This window comes from Lonchura striata, chromosome 13, assembly GCF_046129695.1.
Source record: "Lonchura striata isolate bLonStr1 chromosome 13, bLonStr1.mat, whole genome shotgun sequence".
Classification (NCBI taxonomy): Eukaryota; Metazoa; Chordata; class Aves; order Passeriformes; family Estrildidae; genus Lonchura; species Lonchura striata.
The window spans coordinates 12865507-12887360 of record NC_134615.1 but is presented as its reverse complement, the minus strand read 5'-3'; the positions used below and the strand labels follow the sequence as shown (position 1 = coordinate 12887360).

The following is a 21854-nucleotide window of genomic DNA, read 5'->3' as shown; positions in this document are numbered from 1 at the left end:
TCAGATTTGTGTCTTAATAGAAGCTGTTCAGGAGCAAGCTAGGTGAGCGAGTACTGAAACAGTGCCATGGAAATCAATTCCTTTTCTTCTGGATTGTACTATGTGTTTCCTAAAACAGGTACATAATCTGATGAAAGAGTAAGGTCTGGCAAGGTGATGTTTCTGAACAGCATCTTTGAAATTCTGAACTCTTCTAAAGATTTCCAAGAGATCTGTAAGTTACACCAGTAGAATTTTTCTGCTGATTGCAGTTGGATTCCAACAAAATTGTTCTAAGTCATGAAAGAAATTATTTGAAACCACTTCAGACTTTTTTTTTTTTTTTAATTTACATGCCTTTTTTTTTTTTTCCTTTGGAACACCTCTGGTAGTGTTTTGGTTTTTTTTTTTGTTTGCTTTTAGAATTTTCTTTGAAGTAAAAACTGCAACCTCTATCTCTATTATTAGTTAAACCTGAGGGTGACTTCACAACTTGTTTTCAGAAAGGGACAGAACAGCATTTGATGAAATAATCTCAGGCCCCCCCAGGTAAAAAGGCAAGGGAGAATCAGTGCACCTAAAGGTACAAATACAGCACCAACCAGTTCTTAACTACTGAGAATGTTCAGAAATTTCCCTCAGTTGGAGTGGGAGTACCCAGCATACAGGAAATAATTCTGCTGTCACTGTGAGATGTGTTAAAAGCTCCTGCAGGGAGGGCAGATTGCTCTGGAGCCTCCAGTGCTGTGCAGTGGGGCAGCCACCCGCCTCCTCCTCTGCCAAAGGAGCAGCAGCTGGGGCATTCCCTGGCACTGCTGTCACTCCCAGGCCCTGCCTGGTGCCCGCTGATAAAACCGCAGGAGGGGACACACATGGAACAACCACGGTGACTAAACCAGGGCAGGAGTAAATCCTTTCCCTTGTGGTGTGACTAAGATGTCATCATTTATTTATTTTTAAACCTTCAATTGCAGTGAGGGACTGAAGTCCTTGCTGCAGACTTTCTAGCTTTGCACATATACAAACAGGAACTTGAGAGTCTATAAAGTCTTTATTGAAAAATACAATTGCAATATCTTCATACAAAGTGAAGTTAATGGAACATAGTAACAACAAGAATTGTCTGACACTTCCATAAATATTTTTACAGAAACATCTACACAACTTCTGGACTTCAGGTTTTGTTACGCAGGTAAGAAAATCATTTTTATTTTACTGTAGTTCATTTATAGAAGAGTTAAGTCTTAAATTTTCCTATTCTTCAGAGGGGCAGGAATGACTGAAAACAGCTTTTAGCTTTTGCTTCCTCAGAAAGCCTTCTGGAACCTGAGTGTGCCCCATCTTACATGAAAAACACCCCCTCCCCAGCAGAGGACTGGCATCCTTTACTGTGGGAGAGGGTTGATGCTTTCCTAACAAGTCTGGTGTTTTGGACCTATTTTATTAAATGAAAACAAGTGGTAAGTTTATGTGCAGCACCTGCTGAGTGTGGTAGTGGGGGAGGGATTTCTCCCAAGCAGCCTGATTTAGACCTTTTACAAAAACCCCAAATCACAAAACCAAACTGCCAAGCCCTGTCCTTTGAACACCCAACAAAATATCTAAGTGTATGTTTCAGGAGATGGGCACCACCTTTCTGCTGCTTAGTGAGCAAGGGCTACAGTGCCATCAAGAAAAGCAACAAGCATATAAACTTCCTTGCAGAAAGCACCCATTCCTGGCTTCCTGCATTCATTGCTGCATATACATTGAGTTACATTGAATTCTTAATGCCATTTGCTGGCAAGAGGAGCAACGGGATGTCAGATTGAAATAAATACAAAAGTCAAATTGTTTCAGTACAGAAAGACAGCTGAAGTCAGCCTTTGCAAAAAATATTCACATTTAGAAAGTGCCATTAAAAATATACAACAAAATTAATCTGCTTTAAACATGATGCTTCACAGCCCCATCCCAAGTGTCACCTTGGTAACATGAGTTCACTTTCAAGCATTGCACAGCTCAAACCAATCAACACAATCACTGCCCTTGGTACAGCAAAGGGCCACACATTAAAGCTCAACACCATGCTGCTTCTCAAGGGCACATGGACATCCTGAATCTGGAGAGAGTCCATCCATCCAGCTTCCTGCAGGGCTCAAAACACACCCCTTGTCCCTTTGCAAGCAGAACTGGACTGTGTGAGAATGTTACTCCTAAGCTGATAAGTTTGTGAGGGGGTTAGTGAGGAACCCTGACACTGTCGGTGGGTACTCTGGAGCAGGGCTCCATGCTGAGGCACCTGGACCTGCCTGGCCACAGCTGACAAGGGTGAAGCACTGACTAAAGCAAAGCTGTAAATACCTGCTGTGAGGTACACAGATGGGTTAGGGATATGTTCTCCAGGCAAGGCTGCAAAGGGGTCACTTGCTTTGTGAAGAGCTTAAGCAGGGCCTGGAGTTGTGTTGCAGGTCTGAGATGGATCCTCACTGTCCCCAGAGCTGTCCCCCCTTGTGCCCTGGCCCAGGCTTGGCGCAGTCAGGGAGGAGCTGTGCAGGCTCAGTGGGACCCTCGGTCATTCGCTACGTCCTGGAGCCGTCTTAACAGAGCCGTGTGATTCTCCTGGCAGATTCGCTTGGCTGGGGCTTCAGTTCCATCTTCCAAGAGGATGCCTCTCTTCTTTGTGGGTGTTTCTCCAGTTCGGACCATGCTGTTGATTTCCTTTAGCCTCTGGAGGGAGCAGGGGAGCAAAAGCAGGATTGACTCTCACTGTTTTGTGACTGCCCCAATGTGATGTGAACTGTTGTTAAATGCACTGCAGTGGGACTGGACAGGCTCTTTTGTGGAAATCTGTACTGTACCAAGGTATTTGTGTATCTGCATGCAGAGCTCAAAGACCCATCCAGCCCTACAGCTGTGGCAGCTGCACAGGCAGTTTGATGAGCCTTAGGTGATGTATGTGTTGGACAAGGTAAACAAAACCATTTTGCTAATTTCACTACCAAAACAAAAAAAAACAGTTAAGGATTTAAAAAATCAAAGTGAAACCCTTGTCTCACCTTTGAGGGGCTGCTGCTGAAGTAGTAGAATATTTTCTCTTGGGGAGAGAGGGCAGACTCGTTCCTGTGTGGCGAGATGTACAGGGGGTGGTGCTGGGAGAGCTGCACTCTGCGGGGGGAGCCGAGGCGCACGAAGGGGTACGGCGAGAGCGGGGGGGACTCCGTCTGCTCAGAGAGAACAGAGACACTCAGCAGCTGCAGCCTGAGCTCAGCGTTCACTGCAGCAAGGCTTTTCCACACAGATGATACCATACAGTGTACAACAAATGCAAGTTTTGTTGTGTTATTGGCCAGATTAGTATTTTTTAATTTAAGGAAATTTCACTACTAGTCAGTAGATAAAGTTCTGTTTATTAAGAAAAAGCAAAGAATTTAACTTACTGCATTTGAAGTGTACTTGAGGGCAAAGTCCTTGATCTGCTCGATGTAGACGTTGTTGTAGAACTGGATGAGGTCGCCGCGCTCCTCCTCCTCGGTGTCGCTGTTGGGGCCCGAGAGGCGGGTGGGCGTGGGGGGCGCGCTGGAGGGCTGGGGCACGGGCAGGGTGCTGCTGGAGCGCATCACCGGGCTGGAGTCACGGCTGCCTGCAGGGCACACGGGCACCGGGAACACGGGCTGAGTGCCACCAGCACTCTGCCTCTTCAGATCCCCGAGCGTTGTCCCCTACACAAAAGCTTGGTTGATTTCTAACTTCTTACTGGACGAACTGCAGGGGATTTGCTGTAGGAGCTGAGTTGCATGACGATATAAAAGAGCTGAAACTCCATTTATCAGCATTTGTGTTACACTTTTTACACAGTAGCTAGCTCTTGGTGCTGCCTGGCTCCATTTCAAGGAAAGAATGGTAATCCTTTTCTGTCAGTAGGAGAAATATTTGGCTTGGCCAAATACCACTTCATGGTAATTTAATGCAGGAAGTTGCAAAATATATGTATTTTTTTAATCTTCCCTCCCTGTCACTCCCTTTGACAGAAAATATACCACCTACTGCTTATACCTCCATCATCTATTAAATACCTTGAAAATGTACACAACATCACCTCTTCAGTTTCCTTTATGAAAGTTAATTTAAGAAAAATGTGTCAGTTCACATATCAAGGGAAGAATCCCCAGAGCTGTCAGCTATGCTGAAGTCAATGCTGTGGGTGGTGTTCCTATTTCTGCAGGCAGACAGTGCTACAAAAGAAACTGCTGCAGCTCTGTAGTTGTGTTAAGAGTAACTGTGAACCTGGGCTAGCCCACATTTCCTCATTCTGCAAAGATTACAAAGTTCTTGGGTGTGTGAGCTGATCTCAGAGCTCAGGCCAGCACAGCAAATTCCCAAGGTAAGTGCACGTGGGGAGGGATTTGAAACTGTCAGAGTGGGTGCAATAAAAACATTGGCTTAGAGCAACTTTTATATCTTATCAATGTGTTCTTAATTGTGTCTAAGTTTACCGAAGGAGGAACTGTTTGGGGTGAAACAACACAAAATCCGACTCAGAGTTTACGCACGTAGTTTTGGAAATGGAATTAAACCCAAACACCTGGCATTTGGAGATTTGGAGTCACTCACTTCTTTCTTTGTTCTTGTCTTTGCTCCTGTCTGTGGGTGAGTTCTGCTGGCTGCTGCTGTCACTGCTGCCCGAGTGGCGGCGGCTGCGGCCCTTGATGAGGACACTGCGATAGACCTGCAGGGACAGGGAGCAGCGTGAGCAGGGCAGGTGGAGCAGTCACCCAGCCAGGGAACAACTGTCTGCTGCCAGAACTTCACTGTGGTACCAAACTGCTTCCTGCAGGGCCAAATACAGCCTCCTAAGAGGAGTAATAGCCCATGGGCACTGCCTCCTTCGGTTTTAAGTAAAGAACATTTTCTATTCTAGGTACAGATTAGTATAAAAAGCTTTCAGTAGTGCAGGATTTTGCATATGACCACTCTCTATTGAGAATGATTCACAGATTGTATTCCCTTAATACTATGTGCTGCTTTGCCAAGTGATCTGCTCCCAAGCTAGAATGAAGGCATTTAATAAACCAGATCCCACAAGGTACAATAGTGACTGTGCTCACATGACTCTTGGCTTGCGGCTGTGTCCGGTAGCAGCGCATGATGTTCTGGAATGATCTGTCTTCATTAGTAACCTAAGGGGGATGCAAGAAAAGGTTCAGTTTTTCTGCAGGTTATTGGATTGTTTGTTTGGCTTGGGGTGGTTCTGTGTGTTTGTTGGTTTGGGGTTTTTTGAGGAAGTAGTATTGGGAATATTAAGTATTAAAGGAGATTTTGTCTTTTTCTTTGCTCCTACTTTACCTTAGTCATGACATAGATGGCACACATCAGCAGCTGATCCAGGTGTCTGTCCATCATGATTTCAGGGCAGTGCACCAAGGAATACTCAAAGCATGTCCAGATCTTTTTGCGCAGCTCATCCAACACGTCGAGTTTGGCACAGAGGTCCCTCAGACGAACACTGGCCAAGTGATACACCTGTGACATTGGACACTGTGCTCAGGGCCACAGCAATGCTGCTCTTCTGACCCAGCAAAAGAGTTGCTCAGACTTGCACACCTGCAAAGCTTGTGCAAATGCTAAGCCAAGAGAAGAATAACTAAATTCAAATTTAACTGCTTTGCTTACAAGGCATAGACATTCTCAGTACTGGTGTCAGTGCTAAGAAAACATTTGTTTGAAGCTTAAATTTTAAGCTATCCTGGGCACAGAAAGGGCACTATGTTGCCTACAGCAACCCTATATTGAATAAACTAGGAAGTCTCAAAAGTTAACCTCTTTCTTTGGAAGAGCGTTTAAGAAAAGGGACATCTTTAAGAACCTGCTGGCCAAGTACAGAATCTATTTCCAGATTCTGGTGTGCCAGTACACTTCTTTGCTAGTGGGAAGTGATCTGCAAGAGAAAACTACTCTTCAGGTGTGTATGAATAATTAAGGTATAAATTAAAAGTAATATGCCCTCATTATTATAACCAGTAAGTGTGTATTTTTAAAATTACTGCAAGTTCACCAAAATAAGAACTAAGCAAAGCAAACTTAGATCAAAAAGTACCTTTCTGAAGAAGAGTGCAAGTGAGCCCATCTTGCGAGGCCTGACGGCTGTGGCACTGACGTGCTGGGTCTGTCTCTGCTCTCCAGGGGAGATCTGCTGCACTGTTAACTGGCCTGGCAGCTGCAGCGCTGCCCCAGCCAGCTGAGGGTTCAGGGTGCCAGCCAGAGTCTGGGCACTCAGAGGCTGCATGGGCCCAGACACAGTCTGGGGCTGGGTACCTACATTTACTTGGACTGGGAAGAAAGTTATTCCTCCATTTTCATTGGCAATACCTGTAATGCAACAAAAAGCCTAAAATAAGAGCAAGCTGTGTGGGGGGGTGTGTGTGCAGGGGAGGGGGGCGTTGAGTTTTTAAAAATAATTCAGTACTTCTTTTATTAGCTAGAAATAACTAGACATTTAGTATATTATGTATGAAATTGTTTAATCAACATACTTTGGAAAGTTCATCATGAGATGAGAAGATAATGAAGTTGAAGTCAGGTTTTCATTATAATGCAGTTCTCCCTGGCTATGTTCTAATACCCTGATGGAACAAGCCTGAATGGTGTGCAGCAGCTTTCCCCTCACCTTGCACGGGTATTGTCACCGTCTGCCCGTTGTTGGCTGTCACGGTGGCCGTTGCCACCGTCACCAGGGTCTGGCCAGGCACCGGGGTGACTGACACGGCCTCGGGGCTCACGTTCTGCACGGGCACTGTGCTCACCACGGGCTGCGGGGGCACCCTGGCGGCCGTGCCACCCTCGGGGGCACCGTCATTGTCAGCGAACAGGCGCCGCCGCGTGGGGTTGGCTGTGGGAGAGCTGTACCTGTCATACAGCGTGGCTGGAGGGGAGGAGAGGCCTGGGGAGGAAAAACACACACACGGATACATATTTAACTCTTGTTTTATAATCCCTTGTTTTACAAGGTGGTGAAAATCTAATGCAAACCAAAATATGTCATTCACAGCTCTTCAGGAAAAAAAAATACAAGTTGCTTTTAGAGATGACTTAATTAATTAATTAAACAATGCTGTATTTAATATTTTTTTAAGTTCATACATTGTATTTTATTTTTTCTAGTGGAAAATGTTTGAGATGTCACATAATACATAGTGGGGTTTCTTTTCTAGTATAACAATAAAGCAAACCAATTAGAGTGTAAGCTGTGTGTGTGTGTGTGCATGTATAAATACAATTTAACACACACAGACAGATGCTGTTCATATCCATCACCTGAGAAGACCCTATCAGCAGTGAAATGATGAATCCATCAGTCTTAGACCTCTGATTCAACTCTGTGAGCTGCAATAAAAACACCCTTTACCAATGTGTTTGCAGCTAACTGTACATTGGCATTAAAGCAGCTTTTTCCCATGCATAATTTAATCCAAATAAGCAATGTACAGCATGTTCTGCTTTAAAAAAATCTCACCTTTTCCCAGTCCTCCGCTTTCAGCACGAACCTCGTTTATTCGCCGTGGTGTCAATGGTGAACCTACAACACTGCTCCCAGCAGATCTCTCAAAGTACTGAGGTGGCATTACCTAAAACATTTGTCCTATTGTTAGTGTCTGTATCACACATTAACTACACAGCAATTTTTAACAGCCACTGTGCTATAAATTTTGAAGAGCGAAACTTTGTGGAAAAATAACAAAAAAAGTGACAAACTTACCCTAAGGCCAACAAAACCAGTAGTGAGTAGTGATGGTGCTGCTCTGAAGATACACACTGTAATAGTCTTTCTGTGGCTACTGTGAATACTTTTTACCATATTTATTGTGTAAAAATCTTTCTGAGAGTTATTGGTCCAAACCTTCCCTGCTTGACCATTTTGTTCACTATTCTGCTACACCAATAAAATACTGGATGGAAATACCGGGTGAGAATCATCTCTGCTGCAGATGTCTCCACAGAGATGTCCCTGACCAGGCCAGAGCACATGGCACTTGCTGCTTTCCCTGCACTCATGGGCTGGGCTGGTGGAACTGCTACTGGGACATGCAAGGCCTCTCCTTCAGGGTACCAAGTCCTCTCCCTGCCATCCTGTTTGATTATGAAAGCTGTGTAACACACAGAAAGATGTGCTCACCTCTTCACAAGTAGGAACTTTGTTTTCATTCTCTCTGATCCTGTCCCACAGGACGGATTCCCGTTTCCAGGCCATACTTTCCAGGATCTGCTCTTCAATGTGGTTCAGGTGTTTCACGACTTCCCGACAAAGGCCATCCTCTGCTCTAATGAAAACCTCAATTACCTGTGCAGTGGATAATTAGGATCACTTGTTTCATAGATCCATTCTTAAACAAAGCTCTAATTCCAATACTTGATCTTCAAGGAAGAAGAGGCTATTAGAAATATGAAAGCTGCATTACTGTGACTCAATCCTAGGTTGTCATACAGGTCAATGAGCACTCATGACTTTGTAAGCATTTCTAACTATCAAACACATTACCTTGTAAAAATGATAAACTGGAATGTCAAATATTTCAGTGACGAATGGGAAGTTTCCAGGTGGGTTGTATGTAAAAGTAATGATCTCCAGGCAACATGCCAGCAGAGACCTGTGAAACACATCTTGCTCCAGTATTGCCTGTAAGAGTTGCAAATTTTAAAGCTTATTTTACAATGTAACTATAGAACAATAAAACACTTTCTATTGTCTCGACAGCAAGATTCTCAAGCTTATAAAAAGTGAAGCTATTTTTTAAGGGACAGAACTGAGTTCAGAGCCATCTTTAAAATGGCTCATTAAAAATTAATGAGCCATTAAAAATTTCATCTATCTTTGTGTTTGCAAACACAATTTCTTGAACCTTTTTTCTTCCATTCAGGTGTACTTACAGGGTTCTTCTCAGAGATTTACCCTAATTTTAAACAGCTGACAATTCTGCTCTACATCTGTGTTCTTTTTTTCAGGTCCAACGTTAAAAGTGAGGAACCCTTTGATTAGTTTTCCTTACAGATAAGTCAGTGTCTCCCAGTCTCTTCCTCTCTTGCTCAATAACTGACTCCAAGACCTTGTAGTAGAGCATCTCAGCACGACGAAAATGTTTACTAGCAACATCTGCAGGGAGTTTAAATGGAAGCAATATTGTAAAATGCAATAAAAAAGTATTATATTCTTCATCTTCAGATACAGAAATGCATAGATTGTGTGGATTTCCATACTGCTCTTCAGGAATAAACCAGTTACTTTCAAGTTAATAATGTAGGAATCCATCTCCTACACTGCACTGACTTGTGAATGCACAGCAGAGTAACTTGCTATTGAACCCAGATTTTGGGTATCAGTATTACATTACCATGTATAAGAACATTCCTTAATGTTACTATAAGAAATACAATGCAAATTCAGAAAATGCACCTGTATGGATCCATCTTGCACTGTGCAGCAAAAAACACTGAAGCAACTAAGCTGACAAGAACAAAGGAAGGCCTTATTAAGAAACAAGGTCAAGAGCATCTTCTTTATATTCAATCCATCTTCAGGCACTTCAGATATCAAGACAACTTTGCAAATCATGTTTTTGTGTTTATACTGGCACAATTTTAATACCTGTACTAATCCATCCTCATATGTAAGCCGAAGTTGGTGTTGGGTTTTGAAAGACTACAGTTACTCAGATTTTCCTTACCAGCACAGAAATCCATGCCATAATAATCTTATACTTGAGAGAAAAAGTGGTACACTTAGAAGTCTTTTTCATTTCACTTCTCTAGTGCTGAAAGTATGATCAAATTCCGGCGATTCAAGCTAAGGCTGATTATAAAATTTTACACAGCATTGAAATTTGCTATGTCTTAAGAACACAGGAAAAGGCAAGAGAAGTAGAAAAGACATCTGTGCCAAAGTATAACCTGTATGTAAAACTTAATTACAAGAGAAGGATGTGTTTACAGGCATTTTATGGATAAGTAAAATGTTTCCCACCTTTGGAAAAATTACTGAATTCTCCTTCAGACTGAGTGCTCTGACAGTACACATCGTGCATTTCTTTAACTCTGTTTGCAATGGATTGAGAAGGATCTCTGGAGCATGACCTGAAAATAAAAATGAAACATTTTCAATATACTATTCCTTCTAAGACCAAAACTACCCTATTGTTTTATATGTTGAAAGCATAAAAAATAGAAATATATTGCACAGCAATACAAACAGACCCAAATGTGTCTAACTGCAAAACAGTTTATCCACACGGAGAATATAGTTTTGTTTGCATCACCTACATTATGGAGAGATTTCCTATGTAGTGCCATTTATTAAGCAGGAGGAAAAGTCTTGAAAATTTTATACTGGTAACTTGTGGTTAGAGAATACCAGAACTGCTGGGTTTTAAATGGTGGATGTTCATCAATCTCTAAGGACAGATGACTCTAAAGAGAACAGTCCTTTGAAACATAAATGACTCTCTGGATTCCATTTTACTGCAGTAGTAAAGGACTGGCTCACCTTTTAATTTACACTGTTCAGCATTAATGTTTGCTGTTCAAACTAGAATAGAAAATAGGTTCATTTGGCTAAACACCAAATTTACCTGAGTATTTGCTCCAGATTTTCACTGGGGGCATTTTTCAGCCCTGCCAGCATCGTGTGCAGGCGGCTCAGGCTGTAGGTTGCTATGGAAACAGGTGTCACATATGGGTTGCTCTCTTTAATATACTTGCGGCCAGTAAGGGGGGTTGTGGTCCTGAGTGATTTGGACTGAAAATAAAAAAATAACCACATATACACATGGACTCTGTTATGAACTTTGCTAAAGGTCATAACCTAGAAACATCCATCTGCAGAATTCTTACATTGTGTTAAGGAAAAAATGGCTCCTAATCAAACAGCCCAAACCAGACCATGACTCAGGTAAGAGCAATGAAGAATTTGTCTGTGGTATTCAGATGTTTGTATCAGTTCTGTAAGCAGAGGGGACGTGATCTATTCTGAAATGCAGATGCTGGAATTGAGTGTGAAATTATTAGACCAATCTCAAAAATACCCCCTAAATCCCAGTATCTATTCCTAGCCCAAGTAATGAAGGTAGCTGTAGCTCATAGCAAAAGTGTACTGAGCCAGGACTTCCTTTCAGCAAGTTTAACCTTCAACATGAAAAGTCCTTCTGATCAACATTTTAGTTTGTTTGCATCAGATCAAGCCATCACATTAAAATAATGTAACATCAAGGATATCCAATTAGAACACAGCAAAATCAATGCATCTTCCAATTACCTAACCACACAGTAACTTCTTTTAACAAATGCAATACATCCTACCATGAAGTCCAGCTCCCAATACTCCACACCCATTTTCTTCCCAGCCTACAAGGTGTATTTCTGTCTCCATAGGCAGCCAGGGAGAGTGGCATATAAAAACAGCGACATAGACCATGCCATACTCACCCTGTCAAAATGCTGCTGCAAATTATGCTTCACTTGTACCCTTTCAGCTGTTTCCTGTCCTGAAGGTGTGTTTAGGCACCTCGTGAGAGTTCCAATTTCTTCATCGGCATCCTCGCCAAGGAATATTCGCTCATCGAGGTTTCCCACTGACAGCACATACTCCTCATAGGCCTTGTTGATGGCTTTGCTGCAGCAGAAAGGAAAGGCAGACAAACACCCTTTATTTAGACTGCTTTGTTCATCTGTTCACACACTGAACACAGTTCTGGCCTGGGGGAAGCTACTTCAAATTTCTTTTGGCCTTCACTGAAGTTCCTTTAAGATCTACAGTACCTTATACATGACAGTGTTAAGGACATTATTTTCCCTAAGTATCTGATGCCCTGCCATTTATCCAGCTGAAGGAAGAACAGAGTAGAACACTGAGAACTCCTATTTCCTGAAAACTCAAAATTTACACTGCATCGTATTATAAACTACACTGAACCATTTTTTATATCAAAACCATTTATATAATTTATATAATTTTTACATCATTATGGGTATTTATACCCATAAACATCTCTAAGTACCACCAAACCCATTTTTCCCCCTCTCACTTCCTGCTAAATGTGCTCCCACAGCTTTTTCATAGTAACTCAAGAGTTACACACAAACAAAAAATCCAGAAAAGAGAAACGTAAGAATAACAGCAGACACCAGGTAACACCATCCTGAAGCACTGCCCCTCTTCCAAGCAGGCTTCAGCCCCAGCATGGCCAGAACAGGGAGGCAGTGCTGATGGACATGCTGAACACACGAGGCACGGCTGCCACCAGCACTCAGATCAAGTGACAAGTGCAGCTGGGCCACACAGGGACACTCCTGCACACCAAGCCACACACAGGACTTACACGCTGTCTCCAAAGTTCCCAGGATCTAGAAATCCCGTCAGATTTTCATCTTTTCCTTTTAAAAGCTGTAAGACATTTAAGAACAAAGGATCGGCACTTCATTTCTTATAAAGGTTTTGAAGGTAACAAGTAAGGAGAGATTCTTCTACATTACAAATTTACTGACCAACCTTTTTGTCAAAAAGCTTCCGAATATATGGCTTCCAAAAATGTTCCTTTATACCTTTTGCTTCTAAAACTAATCCATAATGTAAAGAACACAGTTTTTCAATGATGCAGGGAGGATCAGATGATACTTTATAATCCTTACTATGGAAGTCTTCAGGTAGACCTACAATTCAGAATATTGTATGATTTAATTTTGCAAATAAATATCCTGCTTCCTCATTAAACTTAAATTCTATGCTGTGTAGTCAAGGTAGTATGAAATTAGAACAGCAAACTAATTAGTTCTCTTGAAATAACAACTAATTACATAATGCCCACTCAACTGGGTAATTATATCAAAGCAAATTTTGAGTTAGAGATTTAAAAACATTAGCTACCAAGTGATAAAAATTACATATATCAATTCCAATGGGAAGAAAATCAAACTGGTGAGTTAAAATATTTATCTGAGATAATAGTCCCAGGTCACATCTGAAGCACTACAAGTGAGGGCCAATCCTGTACAGCACTGAAAATGAAGTGCAAGCCTGGGAAGAGTTAAATCACAAATTCAAAGGCATCTTCTCACTGTTCATTTGAATTTGTGGTTATCAAGTCAATCTATTTCTATTCTCTTCAGAAAGAGAAGAGCAGCAATCCAGAAATGAGAGAGAAACAAATCTCCTATCTGAGCCCTGGGTCCTTCTGAACTGCTGCACCACAGAACATCCCAGTCTCACTGTAATGGCTGTGTCTCTATGCACTCTTCCACTGACATTAAACTCTCATTAACACAAAGTATTACTCTGGAACTTCCTTCAAGGTTGTTTCCACAGTACATCAAATTCCTGACCTAATGTATTATTGACAAAATTCACTAGTCTGTTATTGCATACTACACTAACAGGAATGGAACTGTGTAGCCAGATACAGAAAACATTAGTTCTCATGTATTACAAATCACTTTCTTTTTTCCAACATACCCTTAAAATTAGGATTCAGGAGCTCTTTACGGTTGGGACACTGCAGAGCATTTCCATACACGAGATCCAAAGCACATAACAAGAGATGGTAGGAATTGACCAAATCATCACTGATCATAGGAAAATTTCCTGTAATATTAGAAAGACACAAGACATAAAATGAGCAAGAATTTAAGACTTTTTTTACCAAGAGACTGTAGATGTTTGTACTGCAATCAGTAGTAGAATCTTGGAAACACAGAGTTGGGTGACTGTAAGTATCTAGATAGCAACACAGGCAATAAAGCAGACTCACAATAACATATAACTAATATAAAAGTAAAATACTTTTTCAGAAACAAGAACTGTGAAGGAACCCAAATATATTGTGCTGTTTTGAAATCAAACCTTACCAAGATATTGATAAAAAAGCAGTTTCTGCTCCCTCGTTCACAGTAATCTCATTAAGCAGTGCATAAATAACTTGAAGCAGCACAAACTGTATCCTGCAAGCTGCCTCAAGGAAGAAGAACGTGCTTCTGTAACCCTGGCAGCACCAGCCCCACTGCCTGGCACAGCCACGTCCTTCACTGCACCTGCCCCAAGCAAATTCTGCTCTGAAGGCCAAGGAGGAGTAGGATGGGTTCTGAGACTCAACTTTTCCCCTTTTCCCCAGCTTTGCACTGCTGTAAACAGCTGCAGTTTTGGCAAGGCTAGACCCAGGATTTCAGACAGCCCAGAAACTGCCCCCTCCTTCAGCTCCTGCCCCTCACTACCAGAACAAACCTGTACTTAGCTCAAAGTCAGATTTTTTTTTTAACAATCTGTTTTGTTGCCAAACAATTTGCTGGTGTTACTCATAAATAGTAACAAATATAACTTAATTTCTCCTGTGCTTTACAGAAGGGCTAAAAATGCGCCTATCTCTAGACCTGTTTTATTAAGTATTTTTTATTTATCATTTTCCTGCAGAAAAGAGTCCTTGTAACCTCTTCATTCTTTTAACACCTTTCACGAAGATTACAAGAAGAGTTGTACATTACTCCTTATTGAACTAATTTATGTTTATGATGTTCCTCTAGGGGAGTGACCATAGCTAAAATAGTTTAGTGAAATAAATTATACAATTAATCAATAACATAAATCACAATTCTGTTACTCTTCATGCACAGCATGATGTTTCTATTAGTTCTTAAATACTAATGACTCTTCCACTCTTTCCACCCTCCCTTTTTTCTCAGGGAAGCTCCAAATCACTTAGCTGAGCCCACTATGAAGAAAAGGTTTAAATTCTTGAAGAAACCTATCATACAGTAATAAATTCACTTAGAATACATTGAAATGGATATATGATTACAATTTTTTTCTTAATTATGCTGTTCTTTTTTTATCAGTAACATACCAGTTTGTTCAAATTTATGTTATTTTCTGGTTCCATGTTTGATAGAAGAAAAATTATTTAAATGCAGATAATTTAAATTATTTAAAATAATGAACCCCAAAATGAAATTTTAAGTAACTTTATCCACTTATCAGTTATTTACAAATCATTCATGGTTCACAGCAAAGCAATGACAATCCTAAATACTATTAGTAAACCTTTAATTGATAAAATTTTCAAAGTAACTGTCAGAACCTAAGTTCAATTCCACAACCATGACAACTACCATGGCAATCCTTACTGTCAGCACAAAAATAAATTCACAGTACCAGTAGTTCCACAGTGATTTTTTGTTGCTGACATTTCAAACAAGGCTCCTTTTCACAACCTTGTATCAAGTAATAAAAAACCGGGTATTTTCCCCCCCTCAGGTTTAAAGAAAGAAACGTAAGAGTTTGAAGAGCAGTTCTTACAGAGTTTGCTGAAGTGCAGTCCCACTGAAGAAGGGGCTCCCTCAGTGTGCAGTGCATGAACTGAAGGCAATGGGCGGCAGCAGCAGACAAGCCTGGGCCTGCCACTGCCGTGTGGTTGCTGTGATAAGGATTTACTGCCCACCCCCAAACCACACAGCACAAAACCTCACACCAACATCCAATGCCTTAACAGTTAACACTCAGTTTCCATTTTTAAAGTGCTGCCACACTTTAATAATCATTTAGTAACTTTACAGCTTCTCCGCACTGTAATTTTTTCTTTTCCTTGTAAAATTCAATTGGATGTGTTATCAACATGGTATTCTCCATAGGGTTAGTTCCCATATCTGAATCTGTCATTAACATGTAGTCAGTGGATGATGCAGTAACTCAAACATATCAGTCACTAGCTTAGCAACAGGAAGAACCATAAAGTCCCTCTGCACCTTGTCATCCATCCAATCTTCCCACAGAAGTGCGGACTTTACAGAAGGGAAAAGAAAAACCTGTGATTTTCCAGACTGACCTACTTACTTTCTCAGCTGCCTACCTGTGCTAAGGAAGTGAAGTCCTGACTAACTGGAAGTAAGCACAGCACTAAGTCTGCTCTGGGATCAGTGGTTGAAATCATGCTGTGTTTCAGGCTGAAAGCACCATGCTTGTTTAGGAAAGACTTCTCTTGCACAATAAGGTGGAATTTGCAGCCTTACAAAAAAGCATCTTCTTCACAGTATGGAGTGCTCAGAGCAGCACTTGTGCCCCAACACTCCCTTCCTGCTTTTGTGCAGGGATGTGGTGCTGGGGGTCCAGCAATGCTGCCAGGAACCCTCTGCAGTGTGGTATAGTGTAGAAAGAAAGGCTTTGTAAACAAAGTTCTGTGCTGAACAAAATTAGTGCCAGGGCATTCAATACTGCCACAGCCTAGCCTCAAAATCATCCAGTTAAGGAAATCATAGCACACTTTAGGAATCTTAACACTGATTCTCTTTCAAATTTGCAAAAAAACACATCCCACCACACACTCACAAATAAAAAAAAAAATGTGTTTTATCCCTTTCCTTGAAGAAATTAAAATATTGGTTTTCCTCCAACAGGTATTATATTATGAAAGAAAAGTCAAGTTACGGGACATCATCAGTGGATCTGAACCTACAATGATGCTCTTTCCACGTGGAATATTAATCCTGTCTTTACCTTCCCCAAAGCACTACCTTACTATACATCACTCACAGTGAACACTCACCAAAGTAGGACCTGAAACAAGTCCTAGGGATGTGGAAACTCTTGAAGACACAGATTTGATGGGGAAAGATTTTAGACTATACATGCTGTGACTGAACAACTGAAGCCTAAAATGAGGACTTAATCCTGCTCCTTCCTTTTTCTCCCAACAGTCACTATCGAGAACAACATCTGAAATTCTCTACTGTTCCTAAAAGCTTTAAGGTTGCTCTTAAAATAAAGATTAAATTTACACTGCACCTATTGGGTATTTTAAGGACTGATATAAAACAATGACTAATAAAATTATGTCTGCTGTATTTAATTCCCTTCAGATCCCTTACCTTTTGCATGAATGAACAGGACCCAGCAAAACTGGAAAACTTCAGTCACAGTACAGGGTTGTCGTCTTTTGGAGGAAAATACAGCAAGAAGACAAAAAGCTCAATGAATCAAAATTGATAAAACATCATACAAGAGTCACTAATTCAAAGAGAAAGCTAAGCTTTACTACAGTGTGGCCGAAATCTTACACCCTTGCCACAAAACTCTGGCTAAAGGAAATACAGAATGATGCACTAAACCTAGAAGGTTTAGTGCAGGCACAACTGGAACCCCAGTTTCAGCCTACAGGTTCAATTCCACAGCATTCCAAATACAAACAATAACAATGAAACAAAGCTTCTACTATAATGTAAAATATCCACAAGATCTGTAGCTATGACAAAATCCATGGGAATTACTGGGCAGTGAAACAGAATGAGCAGTACTGTGAGTTATTAATGCCATGCAGATCATAAAAGGATCAGATTATTCCTGTCTTTCCCATCTTTACAACACTAGTGCTTCCCTTGCCTATAGGCTGAAATCTCTCCCCTCTCTCCCATCCCCCAAATCACCAGAAACTCAGCAGTTTTGGGACTTCCTGCCCCTATCAGATCTGAAACTGAAAAAGACATAAAAAATTTACTGCAAGAAAGGACAAACCAACTCTGATATTATAAACAACTATGAAAATACAGTCAAAATACAACTAAAACAACCAATCAACTTCATTATATATTCACTAAAGTAATGCTCTAAAATCGGTCTGGAAATAATAGAAACACACCTCTGTTTCCTTCCTCTCTGTTGACGAGGTTGATCTTCTTGAGGATACCTGAAAATGTCCTGGAAAATGGGCTCATACTTCTTAAAAATGACTGCAGAAACAGTGAAGTTCCTCTCTAATCTCTCAGTTCGCTCTCTGAACTGGGATGGTAGATTTGCCATGTCTTCCCACTTCTTCATCTTGTTAAAAAACTCAATCAAGCTGCAAATACCGAATGGGCCATTAGTTTTTCATGCAGAATTAAACCCTACATTTTCAACAAAAGTGCAATTTTTACTGCCCGAACTACTGATGAAATGGTGGCTCTGCAAACATGACAATGAACTCGGAGCCAGTCCTTCACCCATAAACATGGATGAGCTCAGACAGCTCGTGAAATATTTTTAGATCCTTGGCTGATAACCCCATTAACTATGTACTCACAGGTCTGGCATCTTCTCACAAAGCCAAAATCAATTCCAACAGTTAGATTAATTTGAAATCAGATTTGCCTTGTTTTTCTGAATAATTTATTAATTTAAATAAATCAACCTATGAGATCTACAATGCTAAGAATATTCTACAAAGTATGAGAAACCTCTTAAGTTTTAGAAAATTGCACTTTGCAAATTTGGCTTTAATTCCTTTACAGCTTCTTTATCTTCATCTTCTTTATCAGTGTTATTAGTCTTGATAGTCCAGATCACGGAACCAATTTATCAACATTCAGTTCCCTGAATTTCTGATTTGGAAAATAAAAGCTTATAGAGGAAAGCTTTTGCATTGTTTAATCAACAGCAATGCTTCAACAGTAGAGGAAACCGGCTAAGAAGTACGTAAGAACATTCTTTTTTTTGTGAGAATCTATGGAATTTTTAGAAAACAACGAGATTTCTAATAAAGTCAATTATTTCAGAAGCTTTTATTTATTACTTTATAGACATAAGCATCTGACACAAAATTGTTTGTCAGATTCTGACCTCATTTAATGATTTTACCAAAACCATGTGAAAAGTGAAGTCTTATGCAAAAACAGAGATAAAGCTTGTGAACATTTTCACAATGAACTACAAATGGTTTCTCATGTGAAAAGTTCACAATTTGCACACTCCCAAAATTCATGGTTTTTCAGTGTCTGGCTTCTTGCTCCTTTGAGTGAAGGAAGTAAATCTCTCATTTTGAAAACCAGCGTTTTCATGAACATAGTACTGCCCTACTTCTTTGGCAGTGGGCTATAACACAAACATTCTGGGGATATAGACTCTACACAGACTTCAAAAACAGGAAACAAGAAACACATTTAGCTTTTATTCTCGATTTCCAATTTCACAAGGTGATAAGCACTCTTTGTGATTTTTTAAGTGTCTAAAAATCAGCAAGAATAAAAGTTACCTTTGGTCTGAACAGCGCAGGATTCTGGTTAAGGACACATAATTTCCTTCCGCTGTTCCCCTGCTCACAGTTGGAATTGCTTTCCTGCAAGCCACATACAAGGCACAAGCCAGCCAATGCATGTCATTTCCCTGTGAATCAAAACATCAGGCATCTAAAAAACTGCACTGAAAACAAAAACATGCTTTTTCAGCTACCCCAGCAGCAGGGAAAAGCACTGTCCCAAACAGATGAAGTTCAACCAGTGAGAAAGTAGATTTGCTGTTTCAAACTTCTGTTGCGCTTTGGGTTTTTAACTGCAACAAAACAGGTGCTAAATAGACACTGAACACTGAACTGCATCAAAACTACTAGTTGCCATTATAACATTTACATTTGACTCAAAATATCCAATATATTTTCAGTATATGAAAATATATTTTTAGTGTTCATCTACAGCATTTTGTACTGCTTGGATTTAAAAGAAAAAGAAAAAAAAAAAAAAAAGAGAAAAAGAGAAACTACTATAGTTCTTGCAACCAAAACATCCTTCTGCCCTGAAGAGACAGCAGGAAAAGAAAAACATTGCTTCCATTTCGCTCTGTATTAAACAGCAGAACAATTATTCAATCCGGTACCCAAAGAAAGAAGTTATTTCTAATGAGCACTTGAAATTTTATTCTTCGTCTTTGAGCAATGAGTAACACCTCAGTGGAAAAAGGAACGGGAAGAAAGAAGGGGCCAAACGGAATTCGATGCTGCGGTTGTTGGTTCTGTCGGGCTCCGCGGTGCCAGGGGCCCGGCTGAGCGCCCACCTGGGGGTGTGCGAGGCAAGGCTCGATCCCGAGCACCGCCGCCCGCCCGCGACGGGACAGCGGCGCGGCCGGAGCCGCTCCTCCTCCCGCAGCCCCGAGCCCGGCGCGGAGCTCTGCCCGAGAGCCGCGGGGGCAGCGCGGGGGCAGCGCGGGGCAGCGCGGGGCAGCGCGGAGCAGCGCGGGGACAGCGCGGGGCAGCGCGGGGGCAGCGCGGGGGAAGCGCGGGGGAAGCGCGGGGGAAGCGCGGGGGAAGCGCGGGGCAGCGCGGGGGAAGCGCGGGGGAAGCGCGGGGGAAGCGCGGGGAAAGCGCGGGACAGCGCGGGACAGCGCGGGGAAGCGCGGGGGCAGCGCGGGGCAGCGCGGGGCAGCGCGGGGGAAGCGCGGGGGAAGCGCGGGGCAGCGCGGGGGCAGCGCGGGCCAGCGCGGGGCAGCGCGGGGAAGCGCGGGGGCAGCGCGGGGAAGCGCGGGGGCAGCGCGGGGCAGCGCGGGGGAAGCGCGGGGGAAGCGCGGGGGCAGCGCGGGGCAGCGCGGTTATCACAGGCGCCACCTTTGCTGTGGGAAGGCACCGATAAAAGCTCCCGGGCGCGTCACCGCGTGTTCCTGTTTTCCAGAACGACGCGACCAACCCTTCACCTTCCACCCTCCACCCGCCCGGCCCGGGCCGTGCCGCGGCCGCGCAAGCCCCCAGAAATAAGTGACAAATGTGATCGCACCTGCGCTGGCATCCCCGCGGGCCCCGCGCCGGCCGAGGCCGCCGCGCCGCTGCCCGGCCGAGCTGCGGAGAGCCGAGGGACCGCAGTGGCGGGGGCTCTTCCATTTTTAACACCTTTCCGCCGCTATGACTCCCAGTGGCGATGGTCACTCCCGGCCGCCCGGGCGGTGCGAGGGAGAGGCCGCCGCGCCCCCGCCGCCGTCCCTCCCCTCCGCACCTCCCCCGCGCGTCCCGCCGCGCTCCCCCCGGCCCCGCCACCCCTCCCTCACCTCCAGGGTGTAGTTGCGCCTCATGCTCTGGTAGCTCAGCCAGGCCTCGGCGCGGGCGCGCTCGTCCATGTTGAGGTTCCTGCAGAGCTCCTCGTAGCGCTGCCGGGTCTCGCCGTCCTCGCCCGGCGGGGACGGGGCGGCGGCCGCGGCCCCCGCGGGACCCGGCTCGGCCCCGGCCGCCTCCTCGCCCGCCATGCCGCGCCCCGCCGCTGGGGGGCAGCTCCGCGCCTGCGCCGCCGCCCCGCGCGTTCGAATCCAAACACCGGGGGACGGGCCCCGCCCCCGCCGCGCGCCGCGCCCGCTCATTGGCCCGCGGGGCAACAGCCCGCCCCGCCCGCGCGCAGGCGCACGGCGCGCGCTCCTAGCACGCACCGCGAGACGCGCGCGCGGCGCGGATCGGGAGCGCGCCCGGCGCGCGAGCCCCGGGCGGGGCGGGGCCGGGGCCGTGAGGGGAGCCCGGAACGGGCGGAGAGCGGCCGGGCCGGCTGCGGCTGTACACGAATAGACACAAACACACGCACGAATATACACGAATATGTGCACACAGTGCGGGGTACGGGCTGCACACAGACAGACACACAAATATGTACACAGAGTGCGGGGTACGGGCTGTACACAAATATATACACAAATACGTACACAGAGTGCGGGGTACGGGCTGTACACAATACACACACAAATACGAACACGGTACAGGCTGTACGCTCACACAGAGCGAGGTACAGGCTGTACACAGGCAGTGAGGGGGAGGAAAGACAGAAATAGCTCCCCTGGTCAGGTGCCAGCCGAGCAGAAAGGAGGCTGCCAAAAGTAAGGTTAAACTCCTAAAGCAGGTACGTGTCAATGAAGTGACCAGTAAAACAGGCTGCACTTGATTAAAAGACATTTATTGACTGTTGGCTTGATTTTGTATTACTGGTATTTCACGAACGTTGAAAGCTTCAGGGAAAAAAAAAAAAAAAAGAAATGTTAAGAATATTTGACTGACCTGAGATGTGATTCAGGACACAAATACACACTGGTACCCAGCAATGAGAACTGCAGAAAGCCCAAGCTGGCACTGGAAGATGGTGATGCCAGCAGGGTTCCC

At 43.5% G+C, this 21854-nt stretch overlaps 1 protein-coding gene across 2 annotated transcripts; it reads right to left on the bottom strand.

Annotated features, from left to right (window-relative positions):
- Positions 1-1011: 1011 nt before the first annotated feature.
- On the bottom strand, positions 1012-20959 carry RBL2 (RB transcriptional corepressor like 2). 2 transcript variants are annotated; one of them, XM_021555048.2, is made up of 22 exons: positions 20765-20959; positions 18990-19120; positions 17619-17819; positions 16852-16916; positions 13454-13582; positions 12494-12654; positions 12324-12388; positions 11431-11617; positions 10578-10744; positions 9974-10083; positions 9003-9106; positions 8495-8632; positions 8132-8296; positions 7472-7583; positions 6626-6898; positions 6056-6327; positions 5305-5481; positions 5067-5138; positions 4573-4687; positions 3399-3601; positions 3018-3182; positions 1012-2688 (listed from the first exon to the last, which is right to left on the bottom strand). In XM_021555048.2, the coding sequence occupies exons 1-22, from the start codon at positions 20957-20959 to the stop codon at positions 2518-2520; spliced, it is 3378 nt and encodes a 1125-aa protein (XP_021410723.2). In that variant the 3' UTR covers positions 1012-2517. The 2 variants fall into 2 exon arrangements, with proteins under 2 accessions (XP_021410723.2, XP_021410722.1); XM_021555047.3 differs by having other exon boundaries at positions 3018-3185; positions 20765-20937.
- Between the last annotated feature and the right edge of the window lie 895 nt (positions 20960-21854).

Bases quoted from the DNA above. Each gene is read 5' to 3' on its own strand.
- RBL2 (XM_021555048.2), bottom strand. From the start codon at position 20,959: ATGGCGGGCGAGGAGGCGGCCGGGGCCGAGCCGGGTCCCGCGGGGGCC. The intron at 8,633-9,002 runs GTAAGGAAAACT...CAACTCTTACAG, and splicing joins TGGGAGACACTGACTTATCT to GCAATACTGGAGCAAGATGT. The intron at 6,899-7,471 runs GTGAGATTTTTT...TTTCCTCCCCAG, and splicing joins AAGCGGAGGACTGGGAAAAG to GCCTCTCCTCCCCTCCAGCC.